At 43.7% G+C, this 18508-nt stretch overlaps 7 protein-coding genes across 7 annotated transcripts in view; 5 read left to right on the top strand and 2 right to left on the bottom strand. All coding sequences in view use genetic code 11, as the record gives it.

Moving 5' to 3' along the window:
* Nucleotides 1-2405: 2405 nt before the first annotated feature.
* Nucleotides 2406-3775, top strand: EGR_03781 (Nucleoporin p58/p45; the record flags this gene model as incomplete). The annotated part of the gene is made up of 6 exons (XM_024493030.1): nucleotides 2406-2437; nucleotides 2470-2535; nucleotides 2570-2824; nucleotides 2861-3059; nucleotides 3093-3342; nucleotides 3414-3775. The coding sequence occupies 6 exons, from the start codon at nucleotides 2406-2408 to the stop codon at nucleotides 3773-3775; spliced, it is 1164 nt and encodes a 387-aa protein (XP_024352491.1).
* A 1746-nt stretch (nucleotides 3776-5521) lies between these two features.
* On the bottom strand, nucleotides 5522-7603 carry EGR_03780 (hypothetical protein; the record flags this gene model as incomplete). The annotated part of the gene is made up of 1 exon (XM_024493029.1): nucleotides 5522-7603. One exon carries the CDS (start codon nucleotides 7601-7603, stop codon nucleotides 5522-5524), a length of 2082 nt encoding a protein of 693 aa, XP_024352490.1.
* Nucleotides 7604-8685: 1082 nt separating this feature from the next.
* Nucleotides 8686-9560, top strand: EGR_03779 (Tetraspanin-11; the record flags this gene model as incomplete). The annotated part of the gene is made up of 4 exons (XM_024493028.1): nucleotides 8686-8973; nucleotides 9015-9089; nucleotides 9123-9327; nucleotides 9364-9560. 4 exons carry the CDS (start codon nucleotides 8686-8688, stop codon nucleotides 9558-9560), a joined length of 765 nt encoding a protein of 254 aa, XP_024352489.1.
* Nucleotides 9561-9849: 289 nt separating this feature from the next.
* EGR_03778 (Zinc finger matrin-type protein 2) lies at nucleotides 9850-11312 on the bottom strand (the record flags this gene model as incomplete). The annotated part of the gene is made up of 3 exons (XM_024493027.1): nucleotides 9850-10278; nucleotides 10313-10465; nucleotides 11292-11312. The coding sequence occupies 3 exons, from the start codon at nucleotides 11310-11312 to the stop codon at nucleotides 9850-9852; spliced, it is 603 nt and encodes a 200-aa protein (XP_024352488.1).
* Nucleotides 11313-12310: 998 nt separating this feature from the next.
* Nucleotides 12311-13422, top strand: EGR_03777 (hypothetical protein; the record flags this gene model as incomplete). Its single annotated transcript, XM_024493026.1, has 3 exons — nucleotides 12311-12597; nucleotides 12896-13016; nucleotides 13375-13422. The coding sequence occupies 3 exons, from the start codon at nucleotides 12311-12313 to the stop codon at nucleotides 13420-13422; spliced, it is 456 nt and encodes a 151-aa protein (XP_024352487.1).
* Nucleotides 13423-13571: 149 nt separating this feature from the next.
* On the top strand, nucleotides 13572-15545 carry EGR_03776 (Putative RNA-binding protein 15B; the record flags this gene model as incomplete). The annotated part of the gene is made up of 1 exon (XM_024493025.1): nucleotides 13572-15545. One exon carries the CDS (start codon nucleotides 13572-13574, stop codon nucleotides 15543-15545), a length of 1974 nt encoding a protein of 657 aa, XP_024352486.1.
* A 2751-nt stretch (nucleotides 15546-18296) lies between these two features.
* EGR_03775 (Calmodulin) overlaps nucleotides 18297-18508 on the top strand; it is a gene marked incomplete at both ends in the record, with an annotated part of 1347 nt that continues 1135 nt past the window's right edge. The window contains one exon of the mRNA XM_024493024.1: nucleotides 18297-18309. Coding sequence (XP_024352485.1) covers nucleotides 18297-18309 — 13 coding nt within the window. The remainder of the gene's footprint in view (nucleotides 18310-18508) is intronic.

The following is an 18508-nucleotide window of genomic DNA, read 5'->3' as shown; positions in this document are numbered from 1 at the left end:
CCGCTATTAATCAAGTTGCGCCGCGAATGCCTAAAAGTCGTTAAAATTATTCTGTACATCAATAAGGAACTAATCAATTTGCTTGTGGAAACTCAAAATATTTGTCCATACTCATTATGTGATTTGCGAGCAATCTCATGGTTGCCAGAAATAAGATGTTTTAATGCTAACCCATTCGGAATTTTTGTGATTAATAATTGTTTAACAGTCCACCATACATAAGTTTTTAAATTTGCCATTTGACAATTTTTAAAAAGTAATAACAAGTTGACAAAATGGACACATTAGGAGTATTACACTAGATGTTAATCATGAAACAACTGTAATACGATAGTGGTTTATCCCTCGGTTCTGGTGAGGCGCCACTTTTGTACTTTGAATTAGCCCCCTTGTACCTCGCTGGGTGGGCTGGCCTTTTGGGCCATGCCAATAGCCCAGACACCTTCTCCGTGCTGAATATATATATTCTGCCCGAGTATTTTGTCTTCTTTCGTCTTCAGGGAGTCTCGGGACGCTACACAACGTATAACTAATTACTCATGAACTAAATGGCTAACATTGACTCTAATTCATCAAAAAAATAAACACTAATGCATTTATGCAAATTTATTATCTTAGTAAGGCAAGATTGTTCTAAAGGTCATTTGAGGTTAGAAGAATAAGTACAACTGGCTCGCACATTGCAGTGTTAAACAGGGAACCATTGTCAAGAATAGATAAGTTTAGGTCAAAAACGCCTTTTTTAATACATGGCCAACTTTTAAATAAAAGTTTTTTTGCCCCTCAAGTGGTTGTAAGTACAATGGAATTGTTTCGGGAACCCATCAAACAAGGTGAATTAATTAAAGCTTGCGTATATGAGCTGCGTAGTTAGTCCAAAATAAAATTTCTTGTCTAGTACGGTGGTCCTATTCTTCGTTTACCTATGTAAGCAATCATGAGGCCACATATATTATGGTCTTAACTTGTGGCATGGCTTTCAGGATGTGTTAATGGCATCTGAACTCTACTGGAATACTAAGGAGGCTACATTGTTAAAGCTAGTGAAAGGAAATTTACCGAAAAGGCAATTGGCTTCTTATTAAACACTAACGTCACAGAACAAGGAAAATTTCAGTAACAAGCTTTCTACTGCGAGTACACGGCGACCCCAATTAAACAAACAAATGACATCTCAATTATTTTTTTACTAAAAACCTGAATTTAATGTGATAAAGTAAACGACAAACAAAAAAAGGCCAAACAACCAAATTCCCTATGCTATTTGATGTAGGAAGTGTACCTGTCGTCCACACTTTATCATTATGATGCAGTTGTACGTAGCAAAAATTGTACAACACTGAATAAATAGACAAATCACATCTGCGCCGACTTGGCTAAATACATTTCCACTCATAATAAGGTTCAATTACTGTCGTGTAATACGATAGTGTCTTATCCCTCGGTTCTGGTGAGACGCCACTTTTGGACTTTGAATTAGCCCCCATGTACCTCGCTGGGTGGACTGGCTTTTTGGGCCAGGTCAACAGCTCACACACCTTCTCCGTGCTGAATATTTATATATTCTGCCCAAGTGTTGTGTCTTCTTTCGCATTCAGGGAGTCTCAGGACACTACAGTCGTCTCTGGTTTACGGTTGCCATTTAGAGCACATACTACATCGTGATTACTGATCGAGGGACACCGATATTGGCCAAAATATTGAGATGTTGATAATTAGCGATGTCTAGGAAGGTTGGAATTCCACTTTGTGGCATTCATATCAAACTAATTAGCACTTATCACGCAAAGAACAAGAGCTTGATAACAACGTGATAATCTAATCAAATTAAATGAAACCCTTTTCTAGGCTAAGAAGCACAAACCAGAAAACGTGTAAAATGCAGTGCAGCGACATCCTTGTTTTTGGCATATGGGAAAAATTTGGCAACACTAAAACCATATTACTCATTTTGATTCTAAACCGACTTACACTTTTACACTTTTTTATTTAAAAAACTGTATTATCTCCTCAATAGTAAGACGCTTATTTTACTTTATTCATGGACAAGATTTATGCCTCAACAAGAAAGACGTATACCAACGTCAGGCAGTGGCATATAAATCAAGTAGTTTGGCAACATTTGCAATGACTAAGAAGTCTGCTAAAACTAATTGAATCGCATTTGTATCTATGGGATGCACTGATTTTAGGTAAACAAAACTCCATTCAGGCTGTAATACTCAGATCTTCACTCTTTCTTTTTAGAGACAACAAGCCAAAACTAGTAAAATTAAAACGTTGCTTTTTGGAGACAGAATTTTTGGGTGAACATCTTTTTGACATAATCGGGAAAATTCGTTATAATTGGTCATGTGCGCTTGTGGTGCATCAAAACTGTAGGATCTTCATCTGCGATTTATGCAATGTCGCTTTCGGCCACGTTTACAGGATTGTTGTAAGGTTTAATGACTGTTTTGCTTATGTTAGGGATTCAAAGGCGCAAAAGGACACTCAAGTCTCTCCTGAAATACTAAAACTGGTTGAGGATTTGAAGTACGGCATTTCATTTTGAAACGATTCTTTGAAGGAAATACTTCGCTGACCAAAGACGACAGCGTGACGAAATAATTAACATATCCAACAAGTCTTTCGATGACTTATTGTCAGAACTCTCGGAGTTGCAACGTTCAGTGACGTGTATCTTATCGGAGCTTCGACGCCAAAGCGTAAAATCTTCCCACATGAGTGATGAAGTCTTGAAGCTTGAAAGAAATTCCAGCATCATTCAACGATCCCTCGACATGACCTGCGATTTTGCCCAAAATACTTCTGAGCTCACCGAGTAATGGAGTGAATTTGACTCATTCACCGATATTAGGTATTTCAAAAACTGTATCTCCTCTTTTGGCCATCGTGTTCAAACGTACAAACAGCAAGTAGAGGCTATCGAAGGCTCCCTGTCCTCCCATGCAAAAGCCTCTTTGACGCCGAAGGAGTTGGCGGACGTTCTTCGGACACTGGATGACCAATTTATGTCGCTTGCTGCTCAACTGTACACATTGAATGAGGAATTGAGTGTAAGATTACCCCCTCCTCATGCTTTCGTCTAGCTTTCAAAGACACAGCTCCTTCGCCAACGTCGAAATCCGGATGTAAAGACAGCCTTTTTTGACTCACCTAGCACCAATAACTCCATGTCTCCTTTTGACAAATTTCTCTTCGACTCTGAGAGGACGAGCGTTGCTACGCCATATGGACCCCCGCCCTTCACCACAACTGTGTCACTAGCCAGCCCAAGCGGTGTTACAGCGACTACAGGCCTTCCTTTAGCCACTGGGAGCGCTTTACAACCTCCTACGAGTTAGTTAAACGCCTTTTGCCCTCAAACTCTTCTATTGATTCAGGGGAATAAAACCCCTTATTCCTCACAGCTACAACGACCACAGCGAGTAGCTTCTTTTCGGCGTTAAAGCCGGTAGCTACCTCTGGTCCCTTCACATTCGGCTCAGCCGCACCTCCCACCACCACTACTTCGACCAGTGGGTTCACTTTGGGGGCTTTCGGATCGGCAACTACCGCTACCACCACACCAGCCACAGGATTTTCGTTTGGTCTACCGACGGCCTCCACAGGGACATCGGGCACTGGCTTTGGATTCGGTGCCGCTTCTGCGGCGGCTTTGCCTGCGACAGCAACCACGACTGCGGGGAGTTTTGGGTTCGGGGCGACAACAGGCGGATCGATTTTTGGCTCGCCGGCGGTCACAAGACCAAGTCTTTTTGCTGCCAAATAAAACAACTGTTCACACTTGTGTTGGTGTAAATAAATTAGGCCTTTTTATTTGTGCACATCCCCTGTTGTTAGGCCCCAGTCAGTTACCACAATCCCGTTGCTAGCCTGTGGTAACAGGTACTGCATGTAAAGCACTTTGATGGCGAATGTTTAGGCTTTATTTTGATCTGGATCCATCTTGATAATTTGACCTCCTCATTTGTGATGCCTGGGTGATCGCTTTCTTTGAGAACATACTGTCAATCAGTCCCATGGCGTTCTTGAAAACTTTTGCTAGCACTAGATGTATTGGTGTGTTTTCGCGCCTGATCATTGTTTTCTTTGACCCACCTTGGTGACAATCCCAATCTTCACTTGCAATTAGGGGGTGTGTGTCTAGAAACAGTCCATGCCCCTTCTTACGGAAGTCAACATTCAGCAGTTGTCGTCGCATATCTATCTGGGATTTTGTGGCATTACAGAACACTTTGGTGCCTTTTTGGGAAAGTAAAACAAAGGGCCTAATCCCAACTTGTTGATTTGATTTTTGAATCAAATCTTCTAAAAAGGCAATCAAGGAATTTGAAAGATAACGTTTTTAGATACTCTCTTTAGACTCAATTTGCCAACGCAGATTTTCTGACCTGTCTACGTGTTACCTGCGATTCAGCGGTAGTTTAATGGCCCAGAATGTGTACACCTTTTCTGGGATCTAATTCTTCGTTTTTCGTACCTGACCAGTGGATTGGTTATGAGCACACTAAGAGATATTCAAGAGTTATTTGACTTACCGTGGCCTAATTTATAATAAATTCTAACAAGAGGCAACGGAGACGAGACAGCCTGTTCTACTAAGGGGATATCCACCAATACACGCGTTTTACTAGCTCCGTTTATTGTATGGTAAGGTGGCAAGATCCCCACACAAACTCTAGAATTTCCTATTTTTGTCAATTGTAACGTATTTTCACTTGCAAAAATGGGGTTCTGACCCATTTTATGCCCAATTATTATTTCTTCTGACGAGAAAAGGCGTAGATTATATCAATGAATTGGCCTACTGAGGAAGTATTAACCGAAACTTGGGGATTATCTGATACAATACTGTCTCGTTTTCCGACATCCCCTGATAAGAACCAGCGACAACAACATTAACTTCCGTGCGTGGTAATTCCTCACTTCAAGGGTAATTCCACAATTTCTCCAACTACATCCTCTTGTCTCATAATTCCATGCAGAATGTATCTAAATTGTAGGCTTGCCCTAAAATATGAACAAATTTTTGCAAGTATTGATGCAGGTACCCCCTACTGCACGATTTAGATAAGAAAATGCAGTGTGAATCCACGAGGATGGCAACGTACTCGTTTTAAGCCTACATTTTGCGGTAGGGATGGGCCCACATTCCTAATCTACTAACCAAGCCCAGCCTTCTCGAAGTCTGGCTTTGAAGCAAAAGCTACTTTAGAAGCAAGTCGATCTAGTTTAAGCACCGTTATTTTCCAATTTCTTGTATGGTGCACAACAATTTCCCGCTATTTTTACACCTAATAAAGGTCATTCACTGTTGTGTCTAAATAGCCCCATACAGACTGAAACTAACATCCAAAATTGGGCAGCATAACATCATAGAGGAAAGAGTTCAAAAATAAGTAATTGATTTCATGCGAAAAAATTGACGATCCATAAAAAAGGAAGTGATATCCGGAGACAGGCGGGGTGACAAAAAGTAAAAAAAGCAGTGGAGATAATGATTCCTACCTCCGTCCTAGTTTTCCCACTCCTCTAAGTCACCCTCACACGAACAACACAACGACTTCGACGGAAGTGGCAATGGAGGTGTGGACACCTTGTCACCACAACTACCTGCCAGACTGTCATCCAGTATCACGGAAAGGCCATTGAGCACATAAACTCCCCCAGCGGATTTTATGAACTCCACAAGACCTTTCTGCAACGCATTATTCGCTGCAGAAAGTCGAGAGCGCACCTCTGAAGGTAGAAGATCCAACTGAGGCTCGTCGTGGAGATGGCTCATCCTCTCGAAGATAGCATCATTTAGTGTGGAATTGAACAGTGGGATGCCCAAATGGACACTCAGTAAGCGAACGGATCGACCGGCACCGATAGCGCCCTCAAGTGCGCCCTCCGTTAACACCACGCGTGGGTCAACGATGGAATGTTCAAGAAACTGGGAAGCGTTCTGTTGGTACAGGCTCCCCCCACCGAATATCTCATTTGCGGACTCCATGTCAGCGTGCTGTGCTTCACTGTCCACCTCCGATTTCCCATCTGGAAAAAGAAGAGAAAGATACCCCACGAGAGTGGTGATGTCTATGCTCTTCGATATACGCTCTAGCCAAACGAGTTTATGACTCATTCGTTCGAGAAAATCAGATGAAATAGGCAGGGGAAGAAAGTGCTGATGCAGGGGAAGGTCATTATCACGATCGTCGTAGGCCTGAATGAGGACGGGAAAATTAGCGGTGAGATCATTTATGGAATAGAAGAGGGCGTAGATATCCATGAGAACAGGGTCATGTCCCCACGAAGTGACGAGGAATTTCGAGAAGCAAGAGAGAGGTGGGGGCAATTTTGTGACGTGAGTTCCACGACAGAGAAGGAGTGAGGGCGTACCACCGCTACCTGCAGTGTAAGAAATAAAGAGGCGAAACCATGGAGAGCAGATTTCGGGGATCGGAGGCCCTAAGATGAGGGGCCAATCCGAACACAAAACCCGTGATTCCTCGTAAGAAAGCGGGGCCGTACAGACAATAAGACTGTAGTTTTTTGACAAGATTCGACACCGCGTAGTGGGTTCCAGTGAGGCCAGAGAACCGGATCTCACCAGATCCAGGTATCGGAAGTCAGTCTTATTTGAGGTTTGAGCAACGGAAATGTAACGCATTGTTTGGCTTAGACACTTTGCGTGTTCGTAGTAGATACCGACATCCTGTTCAGCCGAATGGGATAAAGACGAAACTTCTTTATAGAAGGCACTAAGTGAATCACCAGTAAGTTTACCGACTTCAAACATAGTAACGGAATGTTTTTTCAAGTCTGCTGAAAGATTTCCCAACATGAGGTAGGCTGTTATGGAAGAATCGAAGACAAAGGCAATTTTTTTGGCTTTAAGAGAGGGTGATGTGCCTTCAGGCTCGGTAATAGAGGCATTATCTTGGCTTTTCCCAACACCAACTGGGTCAGAAACGGAGTCACTTTTACAGGCGAAACCAAGACGAACGAACAATGAGGCGGCGTTGATTACGAAATCTAGTCCGACACCCAGATCTGCAGCTAATTGACAAACACAAGACTGGGGATCAAGAGACACAAAAATCTTGTAAAGTAAGGTTTCATAACTATCTCCACTAACTCGGTTCATGATAAACCCAGCGAGAGTGGGAACAAAAAGACAATCAGTTTCAAGAACCGGAACTTCGACATAAATCAGACCACGCTGATAAAGATTTTGGAAAACATCAATGGGTATTTCGGAAACTCGGAGGCCGGGGCCGACCTGACCAGTATCGGGCGGGCGATCATTATCAATTATCCTATCAAGAATAGATTGAACATAGGGTGTATTGGCCTCAACATCGGCGTTGCTGATGGAACCGACTCTAACGATAAACCAGGGCTGAAGATGCATAAAATTACGAGGGGCTTTGGGGAGTAATTCGTCAAGAACCGAGGAAGGAGTATCAATGAGGCCAGATTTGGGTGAACATAATCTTCCCTTGTAAGCGTTTAATAGATCCATATATTCATTCCTACCAATTCCAAGGATTTGAAAACAGTCAGCAGCAGTAAAATTTGGTAATCGATCGTATGAGAGTTCAGAAAGCATTGTTTGGTGGACAATATTCCTGTAATATTTAAAAGGAGTTATATTCAAACCGGGCACGATTTTCCGTTGCAGGTGATAGGGAAATAACATCATTTGTTGAGAGCTATACTGCACCAGTTGACGATAATAGGTCCTTTCGCTGCGGACAATCTACCAAAGCTTAAAAAACGGTAAGGATATGGGTACTTTTCTTATTAATTCACCCGAGTACTCCAGCTGATTTTGTAGAAAATAGACGAGAACGCGCACATCGTATTCCGCCGTATCTTGATTCAATGTAGCCTTAATAGTTTCAGGCAAATCGGACCACAAAAGTCCAGCTTTGATGCAATCGTTGATGGTTGACATCCTTCGAAGCTAACCAGCCAGCTACCAAGTTTACCGAATAACCCGCCTACCCGATGAATATGCCAGGTACAGAGATGCTACGCCCTCTCAAATGGTGCAGAACAGGTGCTTGCTTTCTTTTCTAAACGCGCATAGCCTTATTGCAAATAGCCAATATGTACTTGTGGCATAGGATTCGGCGCATTCGCATATTTTTATGTTGCAGTATTAAAATTATTGCATTCCCAACATTTTTTGTTATGATAAGGCAGGTCCATCCGAGGAATTGCATATTAAACTACCATGGTAAAATGACAAATGGTAAGGATTATTTTGGTTAAATGGAGCGAACTTCTAGCATTACCCCTAAGAATTCTCATCTTGTGACAATTTTTTTACAAAAGTGGCATCTTTCTATAATTTTCCAGGAAACACTTTAGTCGGCTAATGTATTTATAAGTGGAACTAATAACTAAAGTCTAATTTACGCGTGCTCCTTCCTGTGTCCACAACTTATTGAAGTAACCAGGTGTCTTCTAACAAACCACCGTTATTCCCTAACAGATATAAATGCAGGAAATTTTGGATTGTTTTCTATTTTTACCCACTAGATGGCAAACCCCCTGACTATTAGTCATATTAACGCAGTTATGAATGGCTATTAATCCAGCTTTAAGGTCATTTCCGCGTCCAGTATAACTACTCTGTTGCTGCGCGGGAAAACGCACTTGGTGGATTACAATTTCTACAATACGATGGCTTTTCGCTTGAGACCTTTCGTTCTGCGAATATTCATACACGCAGTTAATGTAATATTAGGGGTAACCAACTTGTATTTGTTTATTGTGAAGTTTTTTGGTGTTTTTATACTCTCTTTATCAATTTTTACATCCTTGAACAAGTCAAATACCCCGGAAATCCTTGGCAACTATCTCTTTAGTGGAGGGGTATATAGCGCCTTATTCTGCTCGATATTCCTAATTTTCCTTCCAATTTGGGGTTCGATTGCTCTTAAAAGGTACAGCAGGCTAATGTTAATTTTGGTATGTCATATTTACAAAAATCTGACCTTTTATTCGGCTAGTATGTAATTGGTATTGCTACCTTAATCATTGTCACATTTTGTGCAGGCACAAGTCTTATCGTATTTCCAGCACCGGTTTGCGATTTTCTTCACTAACACCTTTGTAAGCTTCAAGCTGCCGTAAAGTTGGAGATGAACAAAACACTATATCATGAATACGGAAAAAGGGGCTTTATCACAGACTCCTGGGATTTCGTACAGTCCTTTTTACGATGCTGCGCAGTTGAAGATAATGGCTGGGGTGCATACAACGGGTCATGGTGGGACCTCTCCGTCAACGCTTACTTTTACAGTGTCGATTCCCGGTTGCCTGGTATTTGACAATTAGTAAAACCAATTCTCGAAAAAGAAACGAGTTTATTCTACAAGCGAGTGCCCAAATCCTGCTGCCTAACTCTGGTGGACCCTCTTACCGGTTGGCCAACCGACCAATACCAGAATGTTCTGCAGTGCCAGAATTGGCAATACGGACCCCCACGTTTCACAAATGGGGCACACAACGACGCCCTATACTACAGAGTAAGCTCCTTGAAAAACTATGAATGACCCAAACATTAGGGGTGTTTCTCATCCATTAAATCCTATCTGGACAAATACGGCAAGCCTATCGGGGTATCAACATTTATAGCTTCTCTTGTTCTAGTAGGTTTATACATATTGATCAAAATATCACCTGTGTTAATGCGTAGATCCCGCCTCTCGTTTGTTCCGTCCTTCTCCTAATTAACTTTAAAGAGACTCCAAAACACAGGAAAAAAGGGCATAAACAAACAACTGGGTATTAATACAAGGTAAATTTATGTACATAACAATATTTACGGAACTATGTATGAGCTTAACGAGCCTTCTTGGAGGAACCAAAACCACCGAATCCCATAGAGGCAGCCACATCCTCGTCTAGCAAATCAGGATCCTCGGCTTTCCGCTTCTTCTCTTTCCGTTTTTCCCTCCTATAAGCCTTTACCTTCTCTTCCTCCTCTGCAATCTGTTTCATCCTCTCGTCAAGACTGTACTCCTGTGCCTTCTGCTCTTGAGCTTTTTTGTGCATTGAGAAACGACCCTTCACCTCTTCTAAAGTGGAACGTTTAATGCGCATTGACATTCCAAGATTCCTTTGATGCTTTTTTCCATTTATATGGTCCAAATAATTGATGGAATCTTTTACTACACAGTCACAGACTTCACAGTAGTATCCAGCCTGGGAGCTGCCGGGTCCGGTTTTAGCAATAACTTGGGATTTGTTCAAATTTGATTCCAGATCAATCTAAAAGTCCATTGAAAAAGAGGTGCATTCGTACAGTGTATTCGCGGGCCTTAAGGGGTTGACGCTTGACAGTTTCCTTTTCTGTGCGAGCGTTGCGCAGGGCCTCCAGTTCTTCTGTTGATCTTTGATCGGCCAATTTTTCAAAATAAGCCCGGTCCCATTTCCGACGATGGTCTGCACACATTGTCTAGAAAGAGAGTTATTGTTTACACAATTGTGTAATTATCAACTGCTAGCTGATAATGAACGGAAAAGCGAAAACACGAAAGCATGTAAGGAAAAAAGGGAAAATAGAGATAATTCCAACTAGAGGCAGGGCAGATAGTGAATTGGGAGTACAAAGGAACGGAAGGGAACTCAGCCTAAAGCATATGCAAGGGCTCAACGGGGACAACGTGGTAAGGAGCAAGAAGTATCATGATACACGCATGCATACTTAGCAAATTAGATGATGGCGGGTCATATGCATAGTTCATGAAAGTACTAGATAAAAAAATAAGCTGTTCAGATCTTTAGAAGCCAAATACATCGGCCTCTAGCCGCCTAAGGCAAGTAGGGTGATACACAACGGAGAGAACAAATAGCACAAACAAATGGTTGGGAGCCTAAGGGCAAGCTAAAACAACCAGCAAACAAGTTTAATCATAGACCGCTAAGGCAAATTATTCAAAACTATGATGCGCAAATATTGGCTTTACGAAAAACTACAGGTGTCATATTCTTCACAATGACATTCAAAAAAGGGATTTAACAGACACATTTAGGAGTTAAACAGCATGACCATAAGTACAGTTCACCAACATTTCAAAATTGTACCTGTGACAAAAATTTCATAGATTTTCAAAAAAATAAATTAAGCGTACCTCATCAGAACACTAAAATTCATTCCGTTATTCTAGAACATCTCAAAAAAGGGCAGGAAAAGGTGAGCTCCACACAACAAAGTTACTAAGAAACCTAATCGCCTAACCCTCGATAAGAGTAGGGACCGATTTGGGTCTCCGTCAGCGTACCTTCGTCGAGAAGATAAACATCTGGTCCAGGGCAGTAGGCCCAAAGTATCTTAATTAACGAATGCATGCAAGCCGGCCAAGTGCAGTTGTAGCCTCCCGAGACACACTGAAGACGAAAGAAGACAAGACTCGTGCAGAATATATATATTTAGCACGGAGAAGGTGTCTGGGCTATTGGTATGGCCCAAAAGGCCAGCCCACCCAGCGAGGTACAAGGGGGCTAATTCAAAGTAAAAAGCGGCGCCTCACCAGAACCGAGGGATAAACCACTATCGTATTGCACAGTGCATTCATCTAAATTCAGTGTAGGCTGAGGTGCTAGACTACTAGCTGTAAATACACATTTTGTCCTTCACTACTTCTCTAAAAACTAAGATTGTTTTTGCTAACCAACAGAAGTGTACTTAGGGTAATGAAGTTTATTTTGCCAGATAATTTGCAAGTAGTCAAAAAATGTTGTCCTTAAAAAATGGTGAATCCTTCGTCTAGATTCCATAATTAAAAACAATTTTTCGATTCTATTAAAAGTAGGGGTTACGATGGCACGTTGAGTTAATTAGACCTATCACACAAGACCGGCATTAAAAGGTGTGTGTTGGTATTTTTGCTTTTCGTTCAGGATCGATTCTCTAAGAAAAAATGATTTGGTGAACTAAACCCAATTGCGCAGTCGTCAATTTCCAAAGTGTTACTCCTTTTTCTGAAAGATTTTTCGTTTTTAAAGAAACATTTTTTACCTTTTTTTGTTCTTATATGTGTATTACTTTGCACTCGCTTGTTTTAATCGCTTCCAATTAAGTGCATGGTGGCGTTATCGAGGTCCTTCCAATTTTTATGCAAATTTAGATTGAAGCACTGCTTACTAATTGCTTCTATGCATACTGTTTCTGTTTTTGAGCTGCGCTAAATATTTTTTTACTTTTTAGCTAAGTCAGTACTGTATGCTACTATCTTTTTGTTTTCTCATGAAAATTTCAACCAATTAAATTCGTCTTGGCATCCGCCAGTATAGTGGCAGGATGAAGAGGATTGCTAGAAGAGATTCACCTCCTCATAAGAGATATAGACGTGATCCTGGATCAAATGGCAGAGATTCAAGTAGCTATAGAGGCTATGGAAATGTTGGCAATCGGTCAAGACCCATGCAACCATCACCAGTTTATGAAAGACGCAATCCCCGTCCTGGGAGTTCGTCTTTCTCTCGCTCACCACGTGAGTATGGTGATTCCGGCCGTCAAACCGGTTCGGGGAGTTACCATTCTGGACCCCCAATTCGTCGATTTCCTCATCGTTCGTCCGGAAGCAGGTAAATACTTTAATTTTGTTGTCGCTCTTCGTCTACGACTTGCGGACTGTACTCAAGCATGGATCCCTCACTATCACGTCGTGTGTCTTCTCGAGGTGAATTTGACGATCACAACTTAAGAGAAGCTCTCAATATGGTCGAGTGTTGAACCTAAATTTCCCTTGTTTCCCCTCCTCCATCTGTTCAAATAATTAGGATGCGGCTCGGCGGTAAAATTTCTTGCTCTCCTCACTCGTTAAATTTTGATGCTGGATGCTCCGCACAAAGCACTAAATGTGTTTTCATCTTTGTTGCCAAGGAGGAACTGTTCGCCTTTTATTTGGCAAGCACTTTTATTTGATGGTCGCAAGTCAAATGAAATCTCCAACTGTCTGACTTTCTGCTCCTCAAGCGAAAATTTAGCTAGTGTTCAGACCTTGGTTAGCTCTCTCAGGAGTCTCCAGATCTTCTTGCGCAACTTTTATTGGGAACTCCTGATTGTAAACTTCCTAATAATTTTCTGATGTCGAATGGCCTTTTTTGGCTCATCAATTCAAATTACCATTTTTTGGGCGCTAGGGAGTGAATACAATCGCTGGAGTGAATTTTTCGCATGGTTTTCATGGGAGCGTCCGATGATTCTCTGTGTTGTGTATTTTCGTTCTCACCTTATCATTTTCTCCTCATTTCTTACATTATTGGATACGACACATCAGTTCCTCCAAAGGAATGCTCGAGTTTAGCCTTAGCCAGTTCCCTTAGAATGCATCAAAGTAAGTTTTCAAAACAAAAATATAGATAGTATTTCATAATGGTAATTTATCTGAGCATTTGAAAACAAGATAATGTTAGTAGTACGCATAAAAATGACTTCTGGGACTATTCGGTAAGTTGTGTTTTCATTTTGTTCGGTGATTCTCATCTTCGCATTTTTTCTTTTGCTACGTCACCGAGTTAACTCATCTGTTTATTCTTTCTACTCATTTAGTGGAAACATGCGCTCCTCCGATGTGTACAGCCAGGGAAGTTCACATTCAGATCGCTTCCTTCAGGGTTTGGTGCCAGGTGGTGAGTTGGTGGGACCTTCAGGAACCAAAATCGATCCCGTTTTTGCGGCAGCAGCTGCGGCTGCTCTGAACGCGACTCTCGCCGCTCCTTCTGTCTCCTCCTCGAATATGTACTCACCTAACTCATCTGCTACCGTTGCTGCTGTAGCTGCCGCGGCTATGAATGCTGCTGCGATTGCTGCTGCACTTGGTGGCGCTTCTAACCAGCCAAACGGCGGTGCGGGATCGAATTTCCAGCTTCCTGGAATACCCTCTCAATCGTCACTCAAGAGAAGTAGTCGATCTCCAACTTATGAGCGTCGTGGTGGTGGATATCGTGGTGAAAGAATCCGAGAACGCGACTCCCCAACTTACAGAAACGAAATGCCGCGTCGAACTTCCAGCAGTCTGGGTGGTGGGCATCCCAGCCCCGAGGACGATCCGTCTGCTACTCGTACTCTCTTTGTGGGCAACCTCCCTCCAGATATCCGTATTTCGGAGCTGCGTCAGATTTTCGACGTCTATGGTATCCTGGAGGATGTGGACATTAAGCGCCCCCAATCTTCTAATTCTAATGAGCCAGCTTACGCATTTCTCAAGTACGTCAATGTCAGTATGGCCTATAGGGCCAAATTGGGCATGACCGGTAAGCGGATTGCCGGCTACGTCTGTAAAATCGGCTACGGCAAAGTGACACCAACGCGTTGTTTGTGGGTTGGTGGTCTGGGACCTTGGACAAACTATCCCATGTTCGCATCACTGGTGGAGCGGTTCTCTCGCCCAAAGAAGATTGTATGGCCGTCGGGGAAGGGCTACGCAAACATACTTTACCACTCAACTGAAGCAGCTGCTGCAGCTGCTAATTTACTGCGTGGTTACCCCTTGGGCACTGGAAATCACCGCCTTCGTGTTGACTTCACCGATGAGTCACACATGCTCATTTCGGGGACAATCGATTCCTTGAGGCGTGGGCGACCTAGTGGGAGTAGTGCAAATGATCGAACTTACCGTCCTAGGCGCGAATCCAACCGGCACCCGCGCTCCGTATCTCGGTCACCCGTCCGACCACCGAGTCGTAGGTCATCCTCGTCGAATACATCTTCTGCAACTAAAAGCGCCACACCCTGCCCCTCCTCACGGTCGAGATCTCGCTCTCCCTCTCCCACGGTCGCTGTACCCGAAGACATCTCCTTGGAAACAGCCTGCAGCATCGAGGAGGTTGCTGCTTGTCTAGCTGGTCCTATCTGGAAGGCAGTGTTCGTGTTAAAGAAGAGCAACTTCTCCTGTCGTTTGCATGCAGTCTCGGGAGACTCGGCACTTGCTGACCAATTGTTTCCACGTCAACAGCCCAAACCCCCGCAGACACCGCCTGACGACGAAGACGACAACGGGGGTGGAGCGGTAGGGGCGGTTGTGGGTGAAGGTGAGGAAAAGAGACCCGCTGGCTCACCGGAGAATAATAACAACAGTTGTGCCGTAGAACCACCATTGTTGCGAATCAGTCAGCGGATGAAGATGGACCCAGCAAAGTTGGAAGATGTGCGGAAACGCATGAAGTCGGTGGGTAGTGGAGGTTATTGCGTTCTGTTAGCCACTGAAGCAGCAAATGAGACGGTTCCAGCTGCAGGTGCTGAAAATCACAACCGTCCGCTACGAGATCTTATCAACTACCTGGCGAGCAAAGAGGCAGCTGGTGTGGTACTAATGGGTAATGATCAAGAACATCAACAACAGCAGCAAGGCGTTGAGGATCAGCACAGAATGGACAGTGAACCCTCTGGAGTGCTGCATGTTCTCCCTCCAGGAGAGTTCGCAGTCTCTTTGTTGGTAGAAGGAGGAGCATCGTGTTTGCAAGAGAAACGCGTGGAACCGGGGGATAAGTATCTGGTTATCCTTTTGCTAAAGAACTATGGTCTTGTGTAAAGTGTGAGAGTTTGTATGTTTGGCTGAAAGATGACAATCGTTTATAGCTCCAGAGTGAGTTTTTACATGCTGCTGTGGTTTACTTTGTGTTATCTTTTGGATGGGGCTGAATTTGATTCTGTTTGAGTGAAACGAATAAGTTTTACTCTAGGAGTTCACGTTTTGAAAAGCTTTGGCTGAATTTAGTGCTCTTCTCATGGATCACTCTTTATTCAATGGAAGTCCCAAACACTCCGCTTTGCACATCATGCGAACCCATGTGCAGGTCTGTTTAGAGTTGCGCTGTGCTGAGCACAATGTTAGTTCGAGCTGTGGCAGACACAAATTGGTTATTGCATATTTGTGCTTGGATCCTGTTTCTCACCTCCCACGCATTGATTATAGGCAAGGAATTAACCACGGTCGAGAAAAAGGAAGTTTCTGCCATTATTGGGCCATTTGGATTTGTAAAACTGGAAGCCTTTGCGATTTTGCTCCCTACCATTAAAAAAAGTTCTCCTTGAGTCTAAAAACATGCGAGTGAAGACATTATAGTGAACTGGTGGGCAGTCATAGGGGGCTCCGCACTCCTTTTAATTTCTTCTATTCCGATGGATAGTAAATTTTGGGAATAGAATTATGTACGAGTCGGTCGAGCTGTGACAGCTTTGGCTCCTAGTGTGGACATTAATTGTTAAACCAAAAAGATCCTTTTTTGAGAAATAGGGGTGAACTTGGATGACCTTTCTCCCTGCCAAGCCTGGATTTCATGACAGGCTACCAAACAGGTCTAGTTTAGCTAGATTGGGGAGCACCGTTTCATGAAGATATTCCGTCAGTTAGGCATGGAAATGCCACTTCGATTAGAATGCTGTCAAGTAAAATTTGTGCGGTTTTGAACATTGTTTGTTCCAGTGGCTACTTGTGAATACTAAGGGAAAGCGAGACATGACTAATGGCATAGATACCTAAGACGTGTACATGTGTGTCAGTTTATCACTTGAATGCTACAGCACACCGTGCTGCCTTCTGCATACAACACGGACTGAACACACCTTAATTCCATGAAATGTCAGTTAGAATTGAGGCATTCTTGCAAACCCAATCAAACTCAGTTGCAATCAGCCAAAAGCTTCTTCTTCGTCGGTAAGGTGGGTGAGTAATGCAGTCGCAAGAGGCACCATCCAGAAATGGTTTCAATTAAACGTCACTTGACATCTAGGTAGGGGATCACCCAAGTACGTAGACGGGACAAGCGGGAAGACTCGTCTTCCTCGAAAAGGTTGAACAATTAACTGGCCATCGCTGTTGGTTCCTTGATCTCCAACTAACGTGCCAAGAACAGACATCAGTGGGGTTTCAGGCAAGCCATGACAGACAGTGTGATTGGTTTGTGGTTGTGTCGGGTGGAGGAGGAAGGCCGAAGTGGGTGGAGCTGTGCGTGCGGGTGCCAAATGCAGGCGCCCCTGCACATTGCACTGCCAAGTGGTGACATCGAGATGCCAACATGCTCAGTCTACTTTTCACTCCCTCCACGAAAATGCCACAAACACTCCTTGCACGTCACATTTCATCGCCTGACGACCGACAGACAGCCAAACAGAAAGACTGGCTGGCTGACTGCCTCGTTGACTGTGCGACTGACTCATGATGCAAAACGGCTTTGCTAGCACTGGCTACAACTTTCGCTAATCTAACAGCCATATCAAGTCGTCACTTCTTGGCAGCTGATTTGAGCACCACCCACGACGAGCCACCTCAAAGGCGTGCACCACGTCAGCACCGCAAGGCCATTCATGCTTTGTGTGTGCGTGTTCGCGTGCGTGTTTGTGTGCGAGTAGAGTGACTGTGCTCCTGAATAGGACCAATCAGCAATTGCGAGTGTCATCTACCCACCCCACACACCTCAGTTTAATTCCATGGCTGACAGCATTACTTCCCTCCTTCTCCTCCTCCTCTCCTTCTCCTTCTCCTTCCCCTTCTTCTCCTTCTCCTTCTCCTTCCTCTGTCCTAGCAACAGCCAAATCAACCGATTTAAGTAGGTCAATCATTACAATGATGTTTCTTTCCACTAACCTTCTTTTTCTCCTTCCTCCTTCCTTATATGGCATGTTGAGATGGTACAACACAACGCAATGCAAGACGTCATACCGCACGTCACCTGCTGCATGCCATGCACCGCAAACCTGATGCGTGAGAAGTTGAGCAGCTGCCGATGCTTGGAGTGAGCCAACACTTCACACCATTCTTCGCATCCACCCAGGTGGCACTACTCCACCACCTCCCATTCGCACTTGTCGATCACACACGAAGCAGTCTGGCCAGTTGAGCAGTAAATGTGACACGTCGGAACGAAGGTGGGTGGACCGCGACTAGGTCTGGACTCACGCCGAAGGCTAGGGCTCGAGTTCAAGCTGGTGTCAGGGTCAGGGTTTGCGACTAGGGTTAGAGCATGTGGCAGACTTTCCCTCTCCTTCTGGAGACACATCGACCTGCAACAGAGCATTTACCGATGAGTCGACGGCATCGCGTTGGAACAGGATCACACGTTGTGGATTGTGCTGATCATTGTCTTAGTGAATGTCATTTCAGTGAAGAATTTTCTTGTTTCGTTATTTAATCTCCACTACACATCGTCAGCAAATGGACCCTTCCTCCACTTCCATTTAGGTGTGAAACAAATCTGGAAAGTGACTGCTGTCTTTAGGCTCTTTGGGATAGCAGTTGTGTTCTTACAAGTTTTCATTGAAGCTGGCTTCCTCGCTACCCGTGATGCATAATGCAAGTAGGTTGGTTTCTCAACCATCTTAGGTTACTTGTGGAACTTTTCTGGGTCTTTTCCAATGCACACTTCTAATCGGTCGGCTTAGCCTGGAGGAAGAGACTTCGTGTGACTTTGCCCAAAGCCTGCTTGAGGAGTCGGTCCATCTCGCTTTCTCACCCATACCACCCCACACACAAACCGTGTGCTTGAGGTACCAACA

Source organism: Echinococcus granulosus (assembly GCF_000524195.1).
Source record: "Echinococcus granulosus chromosome Unknown EG_S00021, whole genome shotgun sequence".
Lineage (NCBI taxonomy): Eukaryota > Metazoa > Platyhelminthes > Cestoda > Cyclophyllidea > Taeniidae > Echinococcus > Echinococcus granulosus.
This window is presented reverse-complemented; position numbering and strand designations above follow the sequence as displayed.